The sequence below is a fragment of the Ranitomeya imitator genome, chromosome 2 (genome assembly GCF_032444005.1).
Source record: "Ranitomeya imitator isolate aRanImi1 chromosome 2, aRanImi1.pri, whole genome shotgun sequence".
Lineage (NCBI taxonomy): Eukaryota > Metazoa > Chordata > Amphibia > Anura > Dendrobatidae > Ranitomeya > Ranitomeya imitator.
In genome coordinates, this window is record NC_091283.1 from 279943864 (window position 1) to 279963703 (window position 19840).

Sequence of the window (19840 nt, forward strand, 5' to 3'; positions counted from 1 at the left end):
TATTTGCCAAAGGTAGCATCTAGGTTTCATTAAAGCCAGGAGATATACCTACCATCCTTTTATGAAAATCCAGCTTCAGAACAGGAGAAAAAATGTCATACCCTAGATGTTAAAAGGGCAGTGTTAGAGTATTTGAATAGGACACAAAGCTGGAGGCAGAGTAGGGCTTTGTTTGTTTCTTTCCAGAATCGCTGAAAAGGTTCAAGTGTCACAAAGAGTTCTATCGCTAGATGGATTAGGGATGCGATATGTCTTGCTTATTCCGCCAAAGGGGAGACACCACCAGACTCCCAGTTAAATAGTCTTTGAAAGTCTCTTGTAGTGGATGCTGTCGTGGCAATTGGAAAACCGGTTTTTACTTACCGGTAATAAGATTTTACAGAGTCCACGACAGCACCCGTACATTCCCCCCTGTATTGAATTACTTATTCTTGCACTCTATTGGAAGGTGTGCTGTTAGAGATCACTCTATAGAGGTGATGGTATTTAGTATTGTTTAGGATATTATCATGTACTGATTCATTGGCGGTATCCCTTGATACTCTGGAACACAAACTGGAGGGCGAGGGGGACCCCCCTTTTTAACCTGTAGGTTCCTGTCCTGATGGTGGGTGGATCCCCTCTCTCGTAGTGGGTGCTGTCGTGGACTCTGTAAAATCCTATTACCGGTAAGTAAAAACCGGTATTCTCTATGTGGAGTGCGGCTCTGCAGGTGAAGGTCGGTGCTGGAGGCTCCATTATTCTCTGTGGAGTGCGGCTCTGCGGGTGGAGGTTGGTGCTGGAGGCTCCATTATTCTCTATGTGGAGTGCGGTTCTGTGGGTGGAGGTCAGTGCTGGAGGCCCCATTATTCTCTATGTGGAGTGCGGCTCTGCAGGTGGAGGTCGGTGCTGGAGACTCCATTATTCTCTATGTGGAGTGTGGCTCTGGGTGGAGGTTGGTGCTGGAGGCTCTATTATTCTCTGTGGAGTGCGGCTCTGTGGGTGGAGGTCGGTGCTGGAGGCTTCATTATTCTCTATATGGTGTGCGGCTCTGCCGGTGGAGGTCGGTGCTGGAGGCTCCATTATTCTCTGTCAGGATTAGCCGATATTCACATACATTTTTCCTTGTTTTTTTTCATCTATTTTTTCTATGTCTGATCCCGTGTTATTTTCACCCTTTACTCTCTACTTCCCCCTGTATATAGATGAGTTCTTATCCATAGGATAGGAAAAAAAACTGCTGGATTCATGTGGAACCTCAGGCCATTTCCTGTTCGTAGATCTGTATCCCCGAGGCGCGTCCTCTTCAGTTCTGTCCTTATGTCTTTTGCTCGGCCTTAGCTCTGTTTATTGTCCATCAGACTGTAGTAAATGGCCAATTGCTGCAGAATCCGCTGTGTTTGAATCATTACCGCGATAACAAACATAACTTTTTTAAATATATTTTAGTGGTTAAAAAAAATTATCTTGTTTCTAGCTAGGTTCTCTTTCTGGCACGTCCCCATCTTGTGGAATAACCCATTTTTCGGACCATTAGACACGCCCCAAATTTTCAGGGGGGAAAATGTGTAATGCGTAAAATGAGGGTCCATCTTATAGTCCAAATTTAGGTTACCTGCGTGGGGGGGGGGGGGTGCAGTGGTGGAGGGGTGTCGCAGGATTTGTTTGGAGGTGTGAAACTGTGGGGTGATGCTTTGAGTCCCATCCCAGGCTGGCAGAAGGGGAGTGTTCAGTGGCGCGATGGCTCCGAGATCATTATGTGAAATCCCAGAGCCCCCACACTTCCATGGTTTCAATGCAGTGGACTCTGCAACTTCCCTGATTTATGTCTTGTTCGTTGAGCTGTAGTTTCTGTTGATGAGATTTTGGGTTGAAAATGACTTTTTGTTTGTTTTTTCGTAATGACTTTTTTTCCCATTTGGTTTGACAGTTGATAATATTGTATTATTTTACGTACATCGGAATAAATATTAGTTTCTTTATTTATTACATCTTGCCATTTACATTGATGAGCAACTCTTTTGAAAGTTGAATTTGCCAGCTGTGATGATTTTGCCCCCCAAATTTTAATTTTTGTAAAATCTCAAAACCAGGGCTGTGGTGTCAATTTTGGTGGAGTGGGTATAAAATGGACTGATTCCGACTCCTAAAATACATAATAAATTGGGTTCAGTAGTTCAGTGCAGGATGTGCTGTAAATGTTTTCATAATAATTTGGGGAAGTTATAAAATGTTATACAAATGTCCGTTTTGTTCCTGGTATAAGGATCTCTGCTTTTAGTTGAGATGAATCTGTGCTGCACTTCATGTACCTGCTCAGTAGTGAAGCTCCTCCTCTACAGATCAGAGGAAAATGACACTGGGAAGGAATGCCTGCAGCCCTGCACTAATCTCAGAACTGCTAGAGTGAAGAGGAAATGGCTTGATCATGGGCCATGTATGAGGGAGTCGAAATCAGGGAAATTGAGCAGTCGGAGTGGGAGGTTTGACTTACTGACTCCACAGTCCTGCTCAATACTGTAAACCTCTAACTTTCCAACAATGATGTGTGTACCACTCTGAAGTCTCCTAGGACTGCATTGAAACATTTTTGAGCATTTAAACGTTAACACAGTGGGCACTCCTTTCTGAGGGAAGTAATGGTGACTGGGTGTCTTCCAGCTAGGCTGAGCGCATGTCATCGTTTTTTAAAATGTACCAAGGAGCTAGGGAGCAAAAGAAATGCACAATAGGGTTTTATCCGGTGGTGACAATGTATTAGTGAAGAGTACTTGGTTATCTGATGAGGTTGTGGATACATAACTATCTCTAGGCATCAATACCATCTGCTGCAAGCCCATGGGTCACAAAACCAGAAGAAATGCTGTTGTGGAAAATGAGTGGTTTTTGTGTGCTGATGGTGACATTCCACGGAAAGGACCCAGGACACACAGGATGAAAAATGTTGCTGTTTTAATATCTACGTGTTTCGAAGTTATCCAACTTCTTACTCCGGCTACACAAAGCATTTACAAGTTTGGATTTTAGGACTGCCGTGTGGTTCCTTGATTCTCTACAACCAGGATGCTTCTTCCTGAGGAAGAAGTTGGATAACTTAGAAATGTGTAGATATTAAAACCACAAAATCTTTGATCGTGTGTGTCCTGGGTCCTTTCTGTAGAACGTCACCAGCAGCGCAGAAAAAAACAATAATTTTCCGCATCAGCATCATTTCTTGAAAGGCAGCCAACGCTACAAGTTGGTACATCAGCACCTGCACCACCACACATTAATTTGGCAAGAATTTAATAGGCACAAAAGTGGATGACTGGGAACGTTTGCCAGTTTCCTTTAAAGAAGTAGACCACTACTTGGACAACACCTTCTCATGCTAATAAAATAGAAAAGGTTTTTACTCGCCTCCAGTGCCGGCGCCGTTACCGCAGTGTCAGCACTTGCACTCCCAGGGCTCTTGTTCGGTTGTTGTTACACGTGAGCCTGAAGCCCACTCGGCTCTGGCATCTATGTCCCCACCTTCATATGGTTAAGTAATTAACAAGAAGTGAGAGCTGCGGCTGCCTATTACTTAACCGTGCAAAAGCGGGGACAGTGACACCAGATCTCAACTTGGAAATCAGCAAATCACCGTGGCGCACAGTGCGTGCACTAGGGGGATCCATAAGTCACACAGAGTGACTTCAGACTTATCGACTTAGACTGGATAACCCCTTTAATACCAAACATCTTTTAATCCTCAGAATGCAAATTCGCTCGGTAATTCTATTTTTTTTTTGTCCCACCAGAAATGAGACACTTGATGATTCACACCAGGCTTGCAGGATACAACTGTGCAGGGTTTGTTTTACAGCACTGTAAAATGCAAACTGCAGAACAAAGGTCATTATTGGCCCCAAAAACTCACATATTAACAGAATTTGGGGATTGTAACTCGCTCAATAGACTATCAGAATCACAGTTGATACAAGTTTTAGGATAATGTCCAAGTGTTTTCACTCTCTAGCTTTGTCAGGGGTTAAACGTAAAATCCACATTCTAAAGAATAAGGAAAATTTGGCCTGAATCATGCACCCGTAGCTTATAGCTATCAAGACGGAAAAAAGTTTTTTCTTCCCAGAACTTACTGCGGAGTGATGAGATGTATACAAAGTTAACGTTACGATATGTTATTGACTCTGTGAAGACTCTTGTACTTAGTAGTAATTTACATAGTTAAATATCTCTACAATTATCTGAATTTATATATAACTTGCTTTCTAACCTCTCAACGTATGAAGTGCTCTACGAAATTATTGTATGTTTTACGTTTTTTCTGTGTTTTTACACTGGATTATCTTTTTTCCAATTAGGTTCCTTCAATATCAGATAACTGATCAACATCATTTTTCTGACCCACTGAAGATGGATTGGGACAGAGACAAGATGGTGGAGAGGATATTACATCTCACTCTAGAGATCCTCTTCCGGCTTACTGGAGAGGTGAGAGATTCTGATGACGTCACATTACATCATTCTTATCTATGGGAATAACAGATGGACAGAACTGGAGAGGTGAGGACTGAGAAATGTCTGTAGTGCGATATATTCATGTGTCTCTCCATAACCAGGATTACACAGTAGTGAAGAAGACCTCTAGTGAGCGCTGTCAGGACATGGTGTCAGAGAGATGGGGAAGACCCCTGAGCCCAGTCATGGAGACCCCACCTCACCCCCTGATGTATGAGGACATCAATGACCAGAAGATCCTAGAACTCACCTATAAGATAATTGAGCTGCTGACTGGAGAGGTGACAGTGCTGGGAATGCTGGGATATTATACAGTAACGCTATGAAGGGAACAGGGGGGGTGACTGTATAATTGTATGTGTCAGGTTCCTATAAGGTGTCAGGATATCTCCATCTATTTCTCCATGGAGGAGTGGGAGTATTTAGAAGGACATAAAGATGTGTACAAGGACGTCATGATGGAGGTTACCCAGCCCCTCACATCACCAGGTAATAGACAGGACTAAATCCACTTGGCCTATAATTATCTGTATGTAAAGAATGAATTCAGTCCCTGTATGTGTTTCCTCCAGATCTATCCAGTAAGAGGACAACACCAGAGAGATGTCCTCATCCTCTTCTTCCACAGGACTGTAAACCAGAAGATCTCAATGTTCCTCAGGATCATCAGGTAGATGGAGAGAAGGTGTCATGAGATCTCCCCTATGATGTGTAGACTGCTGTGAAGGTCTTGTGCTCAGTCTTATTTTATCCCCCAGTATTATATGTTTTATACTTGTGTAATGAGAACGGTGGAGATGGCAGGATTAGAGCTGATCATAGATGTGACTTCTACATCTGTCGGTGACATTTACAATATTTGTTTCAGGGTGAAGATCTGACCCATATTAATACTACAGAGACATATGTGAGGGGTGATGAGTGGCGTAAAGAGGAGATTCCTACAGATACCCGCCCAGGTGAGTAGTGACCACTAAATCCCCAGAAGTCACTGATTCTTGTCATGGAAATATATGTACAGTATGTCCTGTGTCTTAACTAATGTTTTAGTAATAAAGAAAAGCTTGGGTGACTCAATACTCTCTAACACAGTGTTCTCCAACTCCAGTCCTCAAGGCGTACCGACAGGTCATGTTTTCAGGATTTCCTTTGTATTGTACAGGTGATGGAATTATTGCCTGTGCAGGTGATGCAATTATCATCTAGGCAATACTAAGGAAATCCTGAAAACATGACTTGTTGGTGGGCCTTGAGGACTGGAGTTGGGAAACACTGGTCTAACGGGTAGATTGGAGCTCCACCTACGATTGGTAGTCTGTCAAATGCGGCTGTCAATCTGTTACAGGGGCATTTACATTTCAACAAAAGGGGGGGTTCTCTTTGTTCTATGCGCTCATTAGGATGGACAGCCAGTGGTTGCTGAAGACACTTTGGCCTGTCAAAATGGTACTCCTGTGAAAGCCAGAAACATGAGTTTTGTATACAGTAGAAGAGATCGGATTAAAGTCTCCTATGGGGACTAACAAATACAGTGGGAAGTGAAATTTTCTTTTATAAGAAAAAAAAATACACATTTGGTATCTCTGCGTTTATAAAAGTCCGATCTATCAAAATATAAAATAAATGAATCCAATATGTAAACAGTGTACAAAGAAAACTATATCAAAATGCCACAATTGCAGGTTTTCAGCTGTCACAGCAACACAAAAAAATGTAATAAGGGATAAGAACAACATATCTACCCCAAATTTATATCAATGAAAACATGAAAACGTTACAACCCTCATAAAATGGTGTCATAAGCAAAAAATTTTTTTTTAAAAATTTCTGTATTTGTTTCGACTACTTAACCCCTTAGTGACAGAGCCAATTTGGTACTTAATGACCAGGCCAATTTTTGCAATTCTGACCACTGTCACTTTATGAGGTTATAACTCTGGAACGCTTCAACGGATCCCAGTGATTCTGAGATTGTTTTTTCGTGACATATTGTACTTCATGTTAGTGGTAACATTTCTTCGATATTACTTGCGATTATTTATGAAAAAACGGAAATATGGCGAAAATTTTTAAAAATTTTGCAATTTTCAAACTTTGTATTTTTATGCCCTTAAATCAGAGAGATATGTCACGAAAAATAGTTAATAAATAACATTTCCCACATGTCTACTTTACATCAGCACAATTTTGGAAACAAATTTTTTTTTTATTAGGGAGTTATAAGGGTTAAAAGTTGACCAGCAATTTCTCATTTTTACAACACCATTTTTTATTAGGGACCACATCACATTTGAAGTCATTTTGAGGGGTCTATATGATAGAAAATAATGAAGTGTGACACCATTCTAAAAACTACACCCCTCAAGGTGCTCAAAACCACATTCAAGAAGTTTATTAACCCTTTACGTGCTTCACAGGAACTGAAACAATGTGGAAGGAAAAAATGAACATTTAACTTTTTTTTTGCAAACATCTTAATTCAGAACCATTTTTTTTATTTTCACAAGTGTAAAAACAGAAATGTAACCATAAATTTTGTTATGCAATTTCTCCTGAATACGCCAATACCCCATATGTGGGGGTAAACCATTTTTTGGGCGCACCGCAGAACTTAGAAGTGAAGGAGCGCCGTTTGACTTTTTCAATGCAGAATTGGCTGGAATTGAAATCGGACGCCATGTCACGTTTAGAGAGCCCTTGATGTGCCTAAACAGTGGAAACTCCCCACAAGTGACACCATTTTGGAAACTAGACCCCTTAAGGAACTTATCTAGATGTGTGGTGAGCACTTTGAACCCCCAAGTGCTTCACAGAAGTTTATAACGTAGAGCCGTGAAAATAAAAAATCGCTTTTGTTTACACAAAAATGATCTTTTCGCCCACAAATTCTTATTTTCACAAGGGTAACAGGAGAAATTAGACCACAAAAGTTGTTGTGCGATTTCTCCTGAATACGTCGATACCCCATATGTGAGGGTAAACCACTGTTAGGGCGCACCGCAGAGCTTGGAAGTGAAGGAGCGCCGTTTTACTTTTTCAATGTAGAATTGGCTGGAATTGAGATTGGACGCCATGTCGCGTTTGGAGAGCCTCTGATGTGCCTAAACAGTGGAAACCTCCCACAATCGACCCCATTTTGGAAACTAGACCCCTTAAGGAACATATCTAGATGTGTGGTGAGCACTTTGAACCCCCATGTGCTTCACAGAAGTTTATAATGTAGAGCCGTGAAAAAAAAAATCACATTTTTTCTACAAAAATGATCTTTTTGCCCACAAATTTTTATTTTCACAAGGGTAACAGGAGAAATTAGACCACAAAAGTTGTTGTGCAATTTCTCCTGAGTACGCTGATACCCAATATGTGGGGGTAAACCACTGTTTGGGTGCACGGCAGAGCTCGGAAGGAAGGAGCGCCGTTTTGGAATGCAGACTTTGATAGAATGGTCTGCGGGTATTATGTTGCGTTTGCAGAGCCCCTGATGTACCTAACCAGTAGAAACCCTCCACAAGTGACCCCATTTTGGAAACTAGACCCCCCAAGGAACTTATCTAGATGTGTGGTGAGAACTTTGAATGCCCAAGTGCTTCACAGAAGTTTAGAATGCAGAGTCGTGAAAATAAAAAATATTATTTTTTTTTCACAAAAAAGATTTTGTAGCCCCCAAGTTTTTATTTTCACAAGGGTAACAAGAGAAATTGGACCCCAGAAGTTGTTGTCCAATTTATCCCGAGTACGCTGATGCCCCATATGTGGGGGTAACCCACTGTTTGGGCGCACGGCAGAGCTCAGAAGGGAGGGAGCACCATTTGACTTTTTGAGCGCAAAATTGGCTGTCGTGTTTGGAGACCCCCTGATGTACCTAAACAGTGGAAACCCCCCAATTCTAGCTCCAACCCTAACCCCAACACACCCCTAACCCTAATCCCAACCTGATCCATAATCCTAATCACTAACCCTAACCATAATCACAACCCTTACCCCAAAACAACCCTAATGTCAACCCTAACCATAACCCTAATCAAAACCCTAAATCCAACACACCCCTAATCCTAATCTCAACCCTAACCTCAAACCTAACCCTAATCTCAATACACCCCTAATCACAACCCTAACCTTAACCCTAATCCCAAACCTAACCCTAATCCCAAGCGTAACCCTAATGCCAACCCTAACCCTAATACCAACCCTAATCCTAACCCTAACCCTAATCCCAGCTCTAACCCTAACTTTAGCCCCAACCCTAGCCCTAACTTTAGCCCCAACCCTAACCCTAGCCCTAAGGCTACTTTCACACTTGCGTCGTTTGGCATTCCGTCGCAATCCGTCGTTTTGGACAAGAAACGGATCCTGCAAATGTGCCCGCAGGATGCGTTTTTTGCCCATAGACTTGTATTGCCGACGGATCGTGACGGATGGCCACACGTCGCGTCCGTCGTGCACTGGATCAGTTGTGTTTTGGCGGACTGTTGTGAATTCTGTGGCTGAGTTCACTTCTGTGGTCACAAGTGGTATTGCAGTCTCTGGGCTTCCTCCCTCAGGTGTTTTGGTGAGCTCGTTGGCTGCCTTGCTATTTAGCTCCACCTGAGTCTGTCTTCCTTGCTCCTTGTCAATGTTCCAGTGTTGGATCTGAGCTACTGCATCTTTCCTTGGGCCTGCTGCTCTGCTAGATAAGTGCTTCTAGTTTGTTTTCTGTTTTTTCTGTCCAGCTTGCTATTAACTTTTGCTGGAAGCTCTGAGAAGCATAGGGGTGCACCGCCGTGCTGTTAGTTCGGCACGGTGGGTCTTTTTGCCCCTTTGCGTGGTTTTCGTTTTAGGGTTTTTTGTAGACTGCATAGTTCTCTTTGCTATCCTCGCTCTGTCTAGAATATCGGGCCTCACTTTGCTGAATCTATTTCATTCCTACGTTTGTCTTTTCATCTTGCTAACAGTCATTATATGTGGGGGGCTGCCTATTCCTTTGGGGTATTTCTCTGAGGTAAGTCAGGCTTGTATTTCTATCTTCAGGCTAGTCAGCTCCTCAGGCAGTGCCGAGTTGCATAGGTAGTGATAGGCGCAATCCACTGCTGCTTATAGTTGTGTGAGGATAGATCAGGTACTGCAGTCTACAGAGATTCCACGTCTCAGAGCTCGTCCTATTGTTTTTGGTTATTGCCAGATCTCTGTATGTGCGCTGATTACTGCACGCTGTGTTGCCTGATTGCCAGCCATAACAGTACAAGGAGCCACACCAATGATTCCCAATAGAGGGAAAAAAGAAATCCTGACATCATTTTTTTTTCTTAGCTCTGTCTTCAGTCTTTTTTTTCCCCTAGACATTAGAGTGCTTCAGGACACAGCTGTGGACATGGATATTCAGGCTCTGTGCTCCTCAATGGATAATCTCGTTGTAAATGTACAAAAGATTCAAGATACTATTGATCAGAAATCGATGCTAGAACCAAGAATTCCGATTCCTGATTTGTTTTTTGGTGACAGAACTAAGTTCCTGAGCTTCAGAAATAATTGTAAGCTATTTTTGGCCTTGAAACCTCATTCTTCTGGTAATCCTATTCAACAGGTTTTGATTATTATTTCTTTTTTGCGCGGCGACCCACAGGACTGGGCGTTTTCTCTTGCACCAGGAGATTCTGCATTGAGTAATGTTGATGCATTTTTCCAGGCGCTGGGATTGCTTTACGATGAGCCTAATTCAGTGGATCAGGCTGAGAAAAATCTGCTGGCTTTATGCCAGGGTCAGGATGATGTAGAAGTATATTGTCAGAAATTTAGGAAGTGGTCAGTACTCACTCTGTGGAATGAATCTGCACTAGCGGCTTTGTTCAGAAAGGGTCTCTCTGAAGCTCTTAAGGATGTAATGGTGGGATTTCCTATGCCTGCTGGTTTGAATGAGTCTATGTCCTTGGCCATTCAGATCGGTCGTCGCTTGCGCGAGCGTAAATCTGTGCACCATCTGGCGGTATTGTCTGAGAGTAAACCTGAGCCTATGCAGTGCGACAGGACTATGACTAAAGTAGAACGGCAAGAACACAGACGTCTGAACAGACTGTGTTTCTATTGTGGTGATTCTACTCATGCTATTTCTAATTGTCCTAAACGCACTAGGCGGTTCGATAGCTCTGCCGTTATTGGTACTGTACAGTCCAAATTCCTTTTGTCCATTACCTTAATGTGCTCTTTGTCATCGTATTCTGTCATGGCGTTTGTGGATTCAGGCGCTGCCCTGAATCTGATGGATTTGGATTATGCTAAACGTTGTGGATTTTTCTTGGAGCCTTTGCGGTGTCCTATTCCGTTGAGAGGAATTGATGCTACACCTTTGGCCAAGAATAAGCCTCAGTACTGGGCCCAGCTGACCATGTGCATGGCTCCTGCACATCAGGAAGTTATTCGCTTTCTGGTACTGCATAATTTGCATGATGTGGTCGTATTGGGGTTGCCATGGCTACAAACCCATAATCCAGTATTGGATTGGAACTCTATGTCGGTGACCAGCTGGGGTTGTCGGGGAGTACATGGTGATGTTCCATTTTTGTCTATTTCGTCATCCATTCCTTCTGACATCCCAGAGTTCTTGTCTGACTTTCAGGATGTATTTGAAGAGTCCAAGTCTGATGCCCTACCTCCGCATAGGAATTGTGATTGTGCTATCGATTTGATTCCTGGTAGTAAATTCCCTAAAGGTCGTTTATTTAATTTGTCCGTACCTGAACACACCGCTATGCGCAGTTATGTGAAGGAGTCCCTGGAGAAGGGACATATTCGCCCATCGTCGTCACCATTGGGAGCAGGGTTCTTTTTTGTAGCCAAGAAGGATGGTTCGCTAAGACCGTGTATTGATTACCGCCTTCTTAATAAGATCACTGTTAAGTTTCAGTATCCCTTGCCATTGATTTCTGACTTGTTTGCTCGGATTAAGGGGGCTAGTTGGTTTACTAAGATTGATCTTCGTGGTGCGTATAATCTGGTGAGAATCAGGCAGGGAGATGAATGGAAAACGGCATTTAATACGCCCGAGGGTCATTTTGAGTATCTGGTGATGCCGTTCGGACTTGCCAATGCTCCATCTGTTTTTCAGTCTTTTATGCATGACATTTTCCGTGAGTATCTGGATAAATTCTTGATTGTTTACTTGGATGACATTTTGATCTTCTCAGATGATTGGGAGTCTCATGTGAAGCAAGTCAGAATGGTTTTCCAGGTACTGCGTGCTAATTCCTTGTTCGTGAAGGGATCAAAGTGTCTCTTTGGTGTGCAGAAAGTTTCATTTTTGGGGTTCATCTTTTCCCCTTCTACTATCGAGATGGATCCGGTTAAGGTTCAGACCATCCAGGATTGGACTCAGCCGACATCTCTAAAAAGTCTGCAGAAATTCCTGGGCTTTGCTAATTTTTATCGTCGCTTCATCTGTAATTTTTCTAGCATTGCCAGACCATTGACCGATTTGACCAAGAAGGGTGCTGATTTGGTTAATTGGTCTTCTGCTGCCGTGGAAGCTTTTCAGGAGTTGAAGCGTCGTTTTTGCTGTGCCCCTGTGTTGTGTCAACCTGATGTTTCTCTTCCGTTCCAGGTCGAGGTTGATGCTTCTGAGATTGGTGCAGGGGCGGTTTTGTCACAGAGAGGTTCTTGTTGCTCAGTGTTCAAACCATGTGCTTTCTTTTCCAGGAAATTTTCTGCTGCTGAGCGTAATTATGATGTGGGCAACCGAGAGTTGCTGGCCATGAAGTGGGCATTCGAGGAGTGGCGTCATTGGCTTGAGGGTGCTAAGCATCGCGTGGTGGTATTGACTGATCATAAGAACCTTACTTATCTTGAGTCTGCCAAGCGCTTGAATCCTAGACAGGCCCGTTGGTCGTTATTTTTTGCTCGTTTTGATTTTGTGATTTCATACCTTCCGGGCTCTAAAAATGTGAAGGCGGATGCTCTGTCTAGGAGTTTTGTGCCCGACTCTCCGGGGTTATCTGAGCCGGCGAGTATCCTCAAGGAAGGAGTCATTGTGTCTGCCATCTCCCCTGATTTGCGGAGAGTGTTGCAGAAATTTCAGGCTAATAAACCTGATCGTTGTCCGGCCGAGAAACTGTTCGTCCCTGATAGGTGGACTAGTAAAGTTATTTCTGAACTTCATTGTTCGGTGCTGGCCGGTCATCCAGGAATCTTTGGTACCAGGGAGTTGGTTGCTAGATCCTTCTGGTGGCCATCTCTGTCACGGGATGTGCGTGCTTTTGTGCAGTCCTGTGGAATTTGTGCTATGGCTAAGCCCTGCTGTTCACGTGCCAGTGGGTTGCTTTTGCCCTTGCCGGTCCCGAAGAGGCCTTGGACACATATTTCGATGGATTTCATTTCTGACCTTCCCGTTTCTCAAAAGATGTCGGTCATTTGGGTGGTCTGTGATCGCTTTTCTAAAATGGTCCATCTGGTGCCCTTGGTTAAATTGCCTTCCTCCTCTGATTTGGTGCCTTTGTTCTTCCAGCATGTGGTTCGTTTACATGGCATTCCTGAGAATATTGTTTCTGACAGAGGTTCCCAGTTTGTCTCGAGGTTCTGGCGAGCCTTTTGTGGTAGGATGGGCATTGACCTATCTTTCTCCTCGGCCTTCCATCCTCAGACTAATGGCCAGACCGAACGAACCAATCAGACCTTGGAAACATATCTGAGATGTTTTGTTTCCGCTGACCAGGATGATTGGGTGTCATTTTTGCCGTTGGCTGAGTTCGCCCTTAATAATCGGGCCAGCTCGGCTACCTTGGTCTCTCCATTTTTCTGCAATTCTGGGTTCCATCCTCGTTTCTCTTCAGGACAGGTTGAGTCTTCGGACTGTCCTGGTGTGGATTCTGTGGTGGACAGGTTGCAGCAGATCTGGACTCAGGTAGTGGACAATTTGACCTTGTCCCAGGAGAAGGCTCAGCTTTTCGCTAATCGCAGACGCCGTGTGGGACCCCGACTTCGTGTTGGGGATCTGGTTTGGTTATCTTCTCGTCATATTCCTATGAAGGTTTCCTCTCCTAAATTTAAACCTCGTTTTATTGGTCCGTATAGGATTTCTGAGATTCTCAATCCGGTGTCTTTTCGTCTGACCCTCCCAGACTCCTTTTCCATACATAATGTATTCCATAGGTCGTTGTTGAGGAGATACGTGGCACCTATGGTTCCATCTGTGGAGCCTCCTGCCCCTGTTTTGGTGGAGGGGGAATTGGAGTATATTGTGGAGAAGATTTTGGATTCTCGTGTCTCTAGACGGAAACTCCAGTATCTGGTCAAATGGAAGGGTTATGCTCAGGAAGATAATTCCTGGGTTTTTGCCTCTGATGTCCATGCCCCAGATCTTGTTCGTGCCTTTCATGTGGCTCATCCTGGTCGGCCTGGGGGTTCTGGTGAGGGTTCGGTGACCCCTCCTCAAGGGGGGGGTACTGTTGTGAATTCTGTGGCTGAGTTCACTTCTGTGGTCACAAGTGGTATTGCAGTCTCTGGGCTTCCTCCCTCAGGTGTTTTGGTGAGCTCGTTGGCTGCCTTGCTATTTAGCTCCACCTGAGTCTGTCTTCCTTGCTCCTTGTCAATGTTCCAGTGTTGGATCTGAGCTACTGCATCTTTCCTGGGGCCTGCTGCTCTGCTAGATAAGTGCTTCTAGTTTGTTTTCTGTTTTTTCTGTCCAGCTTGCTATTAACTTTTGCTGGAAGCTCTGAGAAGCATAGGGGTGCACCGCCGTGCTGTTAGTTCGGCACGGTGGGTCTTTTTGCCCCTTTGCGTGGTTTTCGTTTTAGGGTTTTTTGTAGACTGCATAGTTCTCTTTGCTATCCTCGCTCTGTCTAGAATATCGGGCCTCACTTTGCTGAATCTATTTCATTCCTACGTTTGTCTTTTCATCTTGCTAACAGTCATTATATGTGGGGGGCTGCCTATTCCTTTGGGGTATTTCTCTGAGGTAAGTCAGGCTTGTATTTCTATCTTCAGGCTAGTCAGCTCCTCAGGCAGTGCCGAGTTGCATAGGTAGTGATAGGCGCAATCCACTGCTGCTTATAGTTGTGTGAGGATAGATCAGGTACTGCAGTCTACAGAGATTCCACGTCTCAGAGCTCGTCCTATTGTTTTTGGTTATTGCCAGATCTCTGTATGTGCGCTGATTACTGCACGCTGTGTTGCCTGATTGCCAGCCATAACAGCGGACCGTCGGCACAAAAAAACGTTCAATGAAACGTTTTTTTGTACGTTGCATCCGCCATTTCTGACCGCGCATGCGTGGCCGTAACTCCGCCCCCTCCTCCCCAGGACATAGATTGGGCAGCGGATGCGTTGAAAAACTACAGCTGCTGCCCACGTTGTGCACAATTTTTACAACGTGCGTCGGTATGTCGGGCCGACGCATTGCGACGGCCCCGTACCGACGTAAGTGTGAAAGAAGCCTAACCCTAAATTTAGCCCCAACCCTAACCCTAAATTTAGCCCCAACCCTAACCCTAAATTTAGCCCCAACCCTAGCCCTAACCCTAGCCCTAACCCTAGCCCTAACCCTAGCCCTACCCCTAACCCTAACCCTAATTTTAGCCCCAACTGATGTTCTTCTGCCGGCCGGCAGATGGAGACAGATGGCGTGCGCACTGCGCATGCGCCCGCCATTTTCTTCTGCCGGCGGCCAGGAGGAGCAGCAAGAGGATCCAGGGACACAGGTGAGTATGATAGGGTCCCCGAATCCCCCTATTTCTCTGTCCTCTGATGTGCGATCACATCAGAGGACAGAGAATTACACTTTACTTTTTTTTTTTTTGCGGTCGCTGGTAAACAGTTAATTACCGGCGATCGCAAAACAGGGGTCGGTAAAACCGACCCCGATCATGCTCTTTGGGGTCTCGGCTACCCCCGGCAGCCGAGACCCCAAAGATTCTCGCGGGGCCGGCCGGCGGGCGCACTGCGCATGCGCCCGCCATTTTGAAGATGGCGGCGCCCACCGGGAGACACGAGGAGCATCGGGGGAGATAGGTGAGTATTGGGGGGCTACCTGGGACCCCTTTTCTCTGTCCTCCGATGTGCGATCACATCGGAGGACAGAGAAATTAAAAAGAGATTGCGGTTTTGTTTTTTTTTGCGATCGCCGGTAAACGGTTAATTACCAGCGATCGCAAATGCGGGGTGGGTAAAAAACCCCCCGAATCATGTTCTCTAGGGTCTCGGCTACCCCCGGCAGCCGAGACACCGGAGAAAATCCGACTCTGGGGGGCGCTATTCACTTTTTCCACAGCGCCGTTAATTAACGGCGCTGTGGTTTAAGTACCCTTAGCGGCCGCCGTTAAAAGGCGTATCGGCGGTCGCGAAGGTTTTAAGTAAAACAAAAACTATACATGTTTGGTATCATTGTAATTGTCCTGACATGGAGAATCATATTGCTAGGTCACTTTTACTGTAAAATGAACGGTGTAAATAAACAATTGCAGAATTGTGCTAGTTTGCCACACTTGGAATTTTTTTCCCTGTTTTCTGGTACATCACATGATAAAATGGATGGTGTCAATCATGAGTAAAATTTGTCCCGCAAGATAACAAGCTATGTCGAAGGAAAAATAAAAGTTATTGTTCTTGGAATAACGGGAGGAAATCCCGAAGATGCAAAAATGATAAATTGCCCCGTCCTCAAGGGGTCAAAAAGAGCGGCGGACACAAACAAAAACGCATAGTAAATAGATTAGGACACCGCGCTAACTAGATGAAAAAGCACACAATGAGCATAAAAAGAACAAGTAAATGTCTAGCTAAACAAGACCTATAACACAATGAGAGTATAGCTGATATTAGTGGACAGCTGACCGAGTGTTAAAGCAAAATGAAAGGCAAGTGAAAGTCTGCAGAGAATGCCTGCACTATCACATAAAAAACTAGGAGGTGTGTGGCAAATGTATATATAAATAAAGAACGCACACTTACTACATGTAACTGCTAAGAAGGTGCTGGCGATTGCCCAACACAAGCTGGCGCCGTCCCAGAGGGTATAGGAGCGGGATCACCAGTGGTCCGGGTGTCTCGTAGTGCAGAATCCAAAGCGGCAGCGGGGGGCGGCAAAAAACACCTGGTGGTATGGGGAGCGTCCTCCCTGGTGAGTGTGTGGCCGCCGCGCGCCAGGAGCGCCGCTGGCCGGCACACGTGGGCCAGAAAGATGCCGCTGCAAGGAGCGGTGAGAAAAGAGGGGCGTGGTTTGGGTGACGTCACCAAAACAAAGGAATAAGGAGCAGAGGACGGGTGCCGCACGGGACCACAATTGCCTACGCGTTTTGAAGGTCACCGGACCTTCTTCGTCAGGGCTGAAGGTGCCGGCGGTCTCATGTTCCTTATAAAGCCCCAGAGTGCGCCCGCATTTGGAACACTGCAATACCACTGAGACACTAATAAAGTGAAAAGGGGAAGTAATGGGGTAATAAAAAGTGCAATATGCAGATTATGAACAAGGTGTGCCCCCAACTAAAATGACCTTTTTGTAAAATATAAAACGCATAACAAGCACATGAAGAGCCTGTATTTAAATATATAAAAATGCATCAAATGCAATAAAAAACGAGGAAAGGGACCACCCTACATATTAGGAAAATAGAACAATAAATAATGTAAAGTAATGTAAAGTATAAAATATGTAGAATATAAAATATGCTAATATATAATAGATAATATGATACATGAATATAAATATGCATATATATACATATATATATTACATAAAGCATATAAAAATACAAAAGTGTATATATATATATATATATATATATATATATATATATATATATAAAATGTCCCATATACAACATATGGAACCCAATAAACGGGTGGGGGAGAAGGGGGAAGAGAACAAACAAATATGAAGGAGGGGGCTAATAAAAAACACTATATATCAAGAATTACCTAAAAGCATATAGCTCAACTTCACAATTCAAGCCTCTAGGAGCTAAACTGTCTAACATAAAAATCCACTTAGATTCAGTGCGTGACATTAACTTTAATGTAATCGCCACCCCTCCAATTCTTAAGGACCCTCTGAATACCACAAAAACTTAATCCTCTAGTTGACCTCCCATGGTGTTCATTAAAGTGTCTCGACAGAGGGTGGCCTACAAAGCCTTTCACAATATTGTTAAAATGTTCCTTAAGCCGGTCCATAAGTCTACGTTTAGTCCGGCCTACGTAGATTTTATCGCATGGACATTTAATCAAATAAATCACTCCCGTAGACCAGCATGATATGCTGTCCTTAATAAAAAATTCTCGAGAGCCATCTGAATTAAAAAATTTTAGTTGTTTACCCTTCTTAAAATTTGTGCGCACACAACAAGAGCAGGTGCCACAAGGTGTAAAACACGGATTTTTTAGGGGTGTTTTCCAAGTGGGACCCTTTCTAGTTGTTGGAGCTATAATGTTCCCAATTGTTTGTGATTTCCTAAAAATAAACAAAAAAGCATTTAAAGATGTTCTTTTCTTACCGTTTGACGGTATTGTGCTCTTCTAGTAAAGAAGACTGGGATCGCTCGTCCTCCAGTCCAAGTAATTTATGTCCCGATTAATTATTGCATTTGCTTTTTCTCTAATTGTTCCAGTCCTGGTATTGGCTTACAAGTAGAGATGTGCGAATATGTTTGGAAACAATCTCCGAATCCGATTTTGCCATATTTTTACCATATTCATGCCGAATTTTATGTTTGATGATTGTTTTCGAACACATTCGCTCATCTGTACTTCCATTGACTCCAGTGGCATTCGGCAAATATTGCAAATACGGCGATCATAATTAGAACCAAATATTGGAATATTCTCTCATCTCTACTCATAAGTACTGATGCAAAATACTGAACAAATACTGAATGTGTGAACATGACTTTAGATTGTGATCTGCATTGAATAAATGGTGCTATAATAACAATAATCTACTTTGCATCACTGTGTTATTTAAAAAGAGAATTTTATCACATGCAATGTAATTTGTACGGACACTTTTATAATGGTTATAGAATATCATTGTAAATGTTAGGTGCTAATATTCAAAGATAATCAATCAATCTTTATTCTTGTCAGATGCCTGGATCAGGAGCTCTGAGGAACATTGGATAGCTTTAGATTGTAAAGTAGATAATCGTGGTATCACACAAGAGACAGTTGAAGAACATGTCTTAATTCCAAATATTTCCCTTCATAGAAAAGATGTATCACTTGATCCGTTTGAACAGGTCCTATCTTCTGATTCATCACAGAATATTAAGAAAGATAACCATCATAGAAGAGGTCACATAGGGAAGAAGACATTTTCATGTTCTGAATGTGGAAAATGTTTTAACTGGAAATCAAAACTTACTCAACATAAGAGCATTCACATACGGGAGAAGCCATATTCTTGTCAAGAATGTGGGAAGTGTTGCAGAGATAAATCAGATCTTATTCGACATCAGAGAATTCACACGGGCGCAAAGCCATATTCATGTACAGAATGTGGAAAATGTTTCAAGCAGAAATGGGGCCTTGTGATTCATAAGAGAAGTCACACAGGAGCAAAACCGTATTTGTGTTCAGAATGTGGGAAACATTTTACCACTAAATCATCTCTTGTTAAACATCAAACTATTCACACTGGAGTGAAACCATTTTCATGTTCAGAATGTAAAAAATGTTTTAACCGGAATTCAAGTCTTATTAAACATAGGAAAACTCACAAAGGAGAAAAGCCATTTTGTTGTGAAGAATGTGGGAAAAGTTTTAATGAGAAATCAGATTTTTTTAGACATCAGAGAATTCACACAGGGGAGAAACCGTTTTCATGTTCAGAATGTGGGAAACTTTTTACCGCTAAGTCATCTCTTATTACACATCAAAATATTCACACAGGAGAGAAGCCATTTTTGTGTTCAGAATGTGGAAAATGTTTTAAACAGAAGTGGGGTCTTGTTACACATCAGAGAATTCACACAGGGGTGAAGCCCTTTTCATGTTCGGAATGTGGAAAATGTTTTAGCCAGAATTCAGATCTTGTCAAACATCAAAGAATTCACACAGGGGTGAAACCATTTTTGTGTCCAGTATGTCTGAAATGTTTTATGCACAAATCACAACTTCTTAGACATGAAAGTACTCACACAGGGAGATAGCATCTTTTTTTTCCTACACTTGTACTAACAAAAAGTTCAATGTTATAATCCTCCAAAGCTTTTAAAAGCTCTACCAAATAGCCACTTATCTAAAAACGTGCAATTTCGAGAGGCAAAAAGACACTTTTTAACGATTGAGAATACTTTTATTAACTTGGTTTCTTGTACTTTATACATCAAAAAAATCAGTTATCCTTCCATATAAAGCACCTTCACTCGTACCTACTCAAATACTAACTAAAATCAAATTGATG

At 43.1% G+C, this 19840-nt stretch overlaps 1 protein-coding gene across 1 annotated transcript in view; it reads left to right on the forward strand.

The window, feature by feature from the left end:
- Positions 1–3130: 3130 nt before the first annotated feature.
- Positions 3131–19840, forward strand: part of LOC138663166 (zinc finger protein 271-like) — an 82458-nt gene continuing 65748 nt past the window's right edge. Inside the window, exons 1-6 of the mRNA XM_069749315.1 lie at positions 3131–4455; positions 4584–4763; positions 4848–4971; positions 5055–5152; positions 5351–5441; positions 18523–19476. Coding sequence (XP_069605416.1) covers positions 4273–4455; positions 4584–4763; positions 4848–4971; positions 5055–5152; positions 5351–5441; positions 18523–19476 — 1630 coding nt within the window. The 5' untranslated portion in view covers positions 3131–4272. The remainder of the gene's footprint in view (positions 4456–4583; positions 4764–4847; positions 4972–5054; positions 5153–5350; positions 5442–18522; positions 19477–19840) is intronic.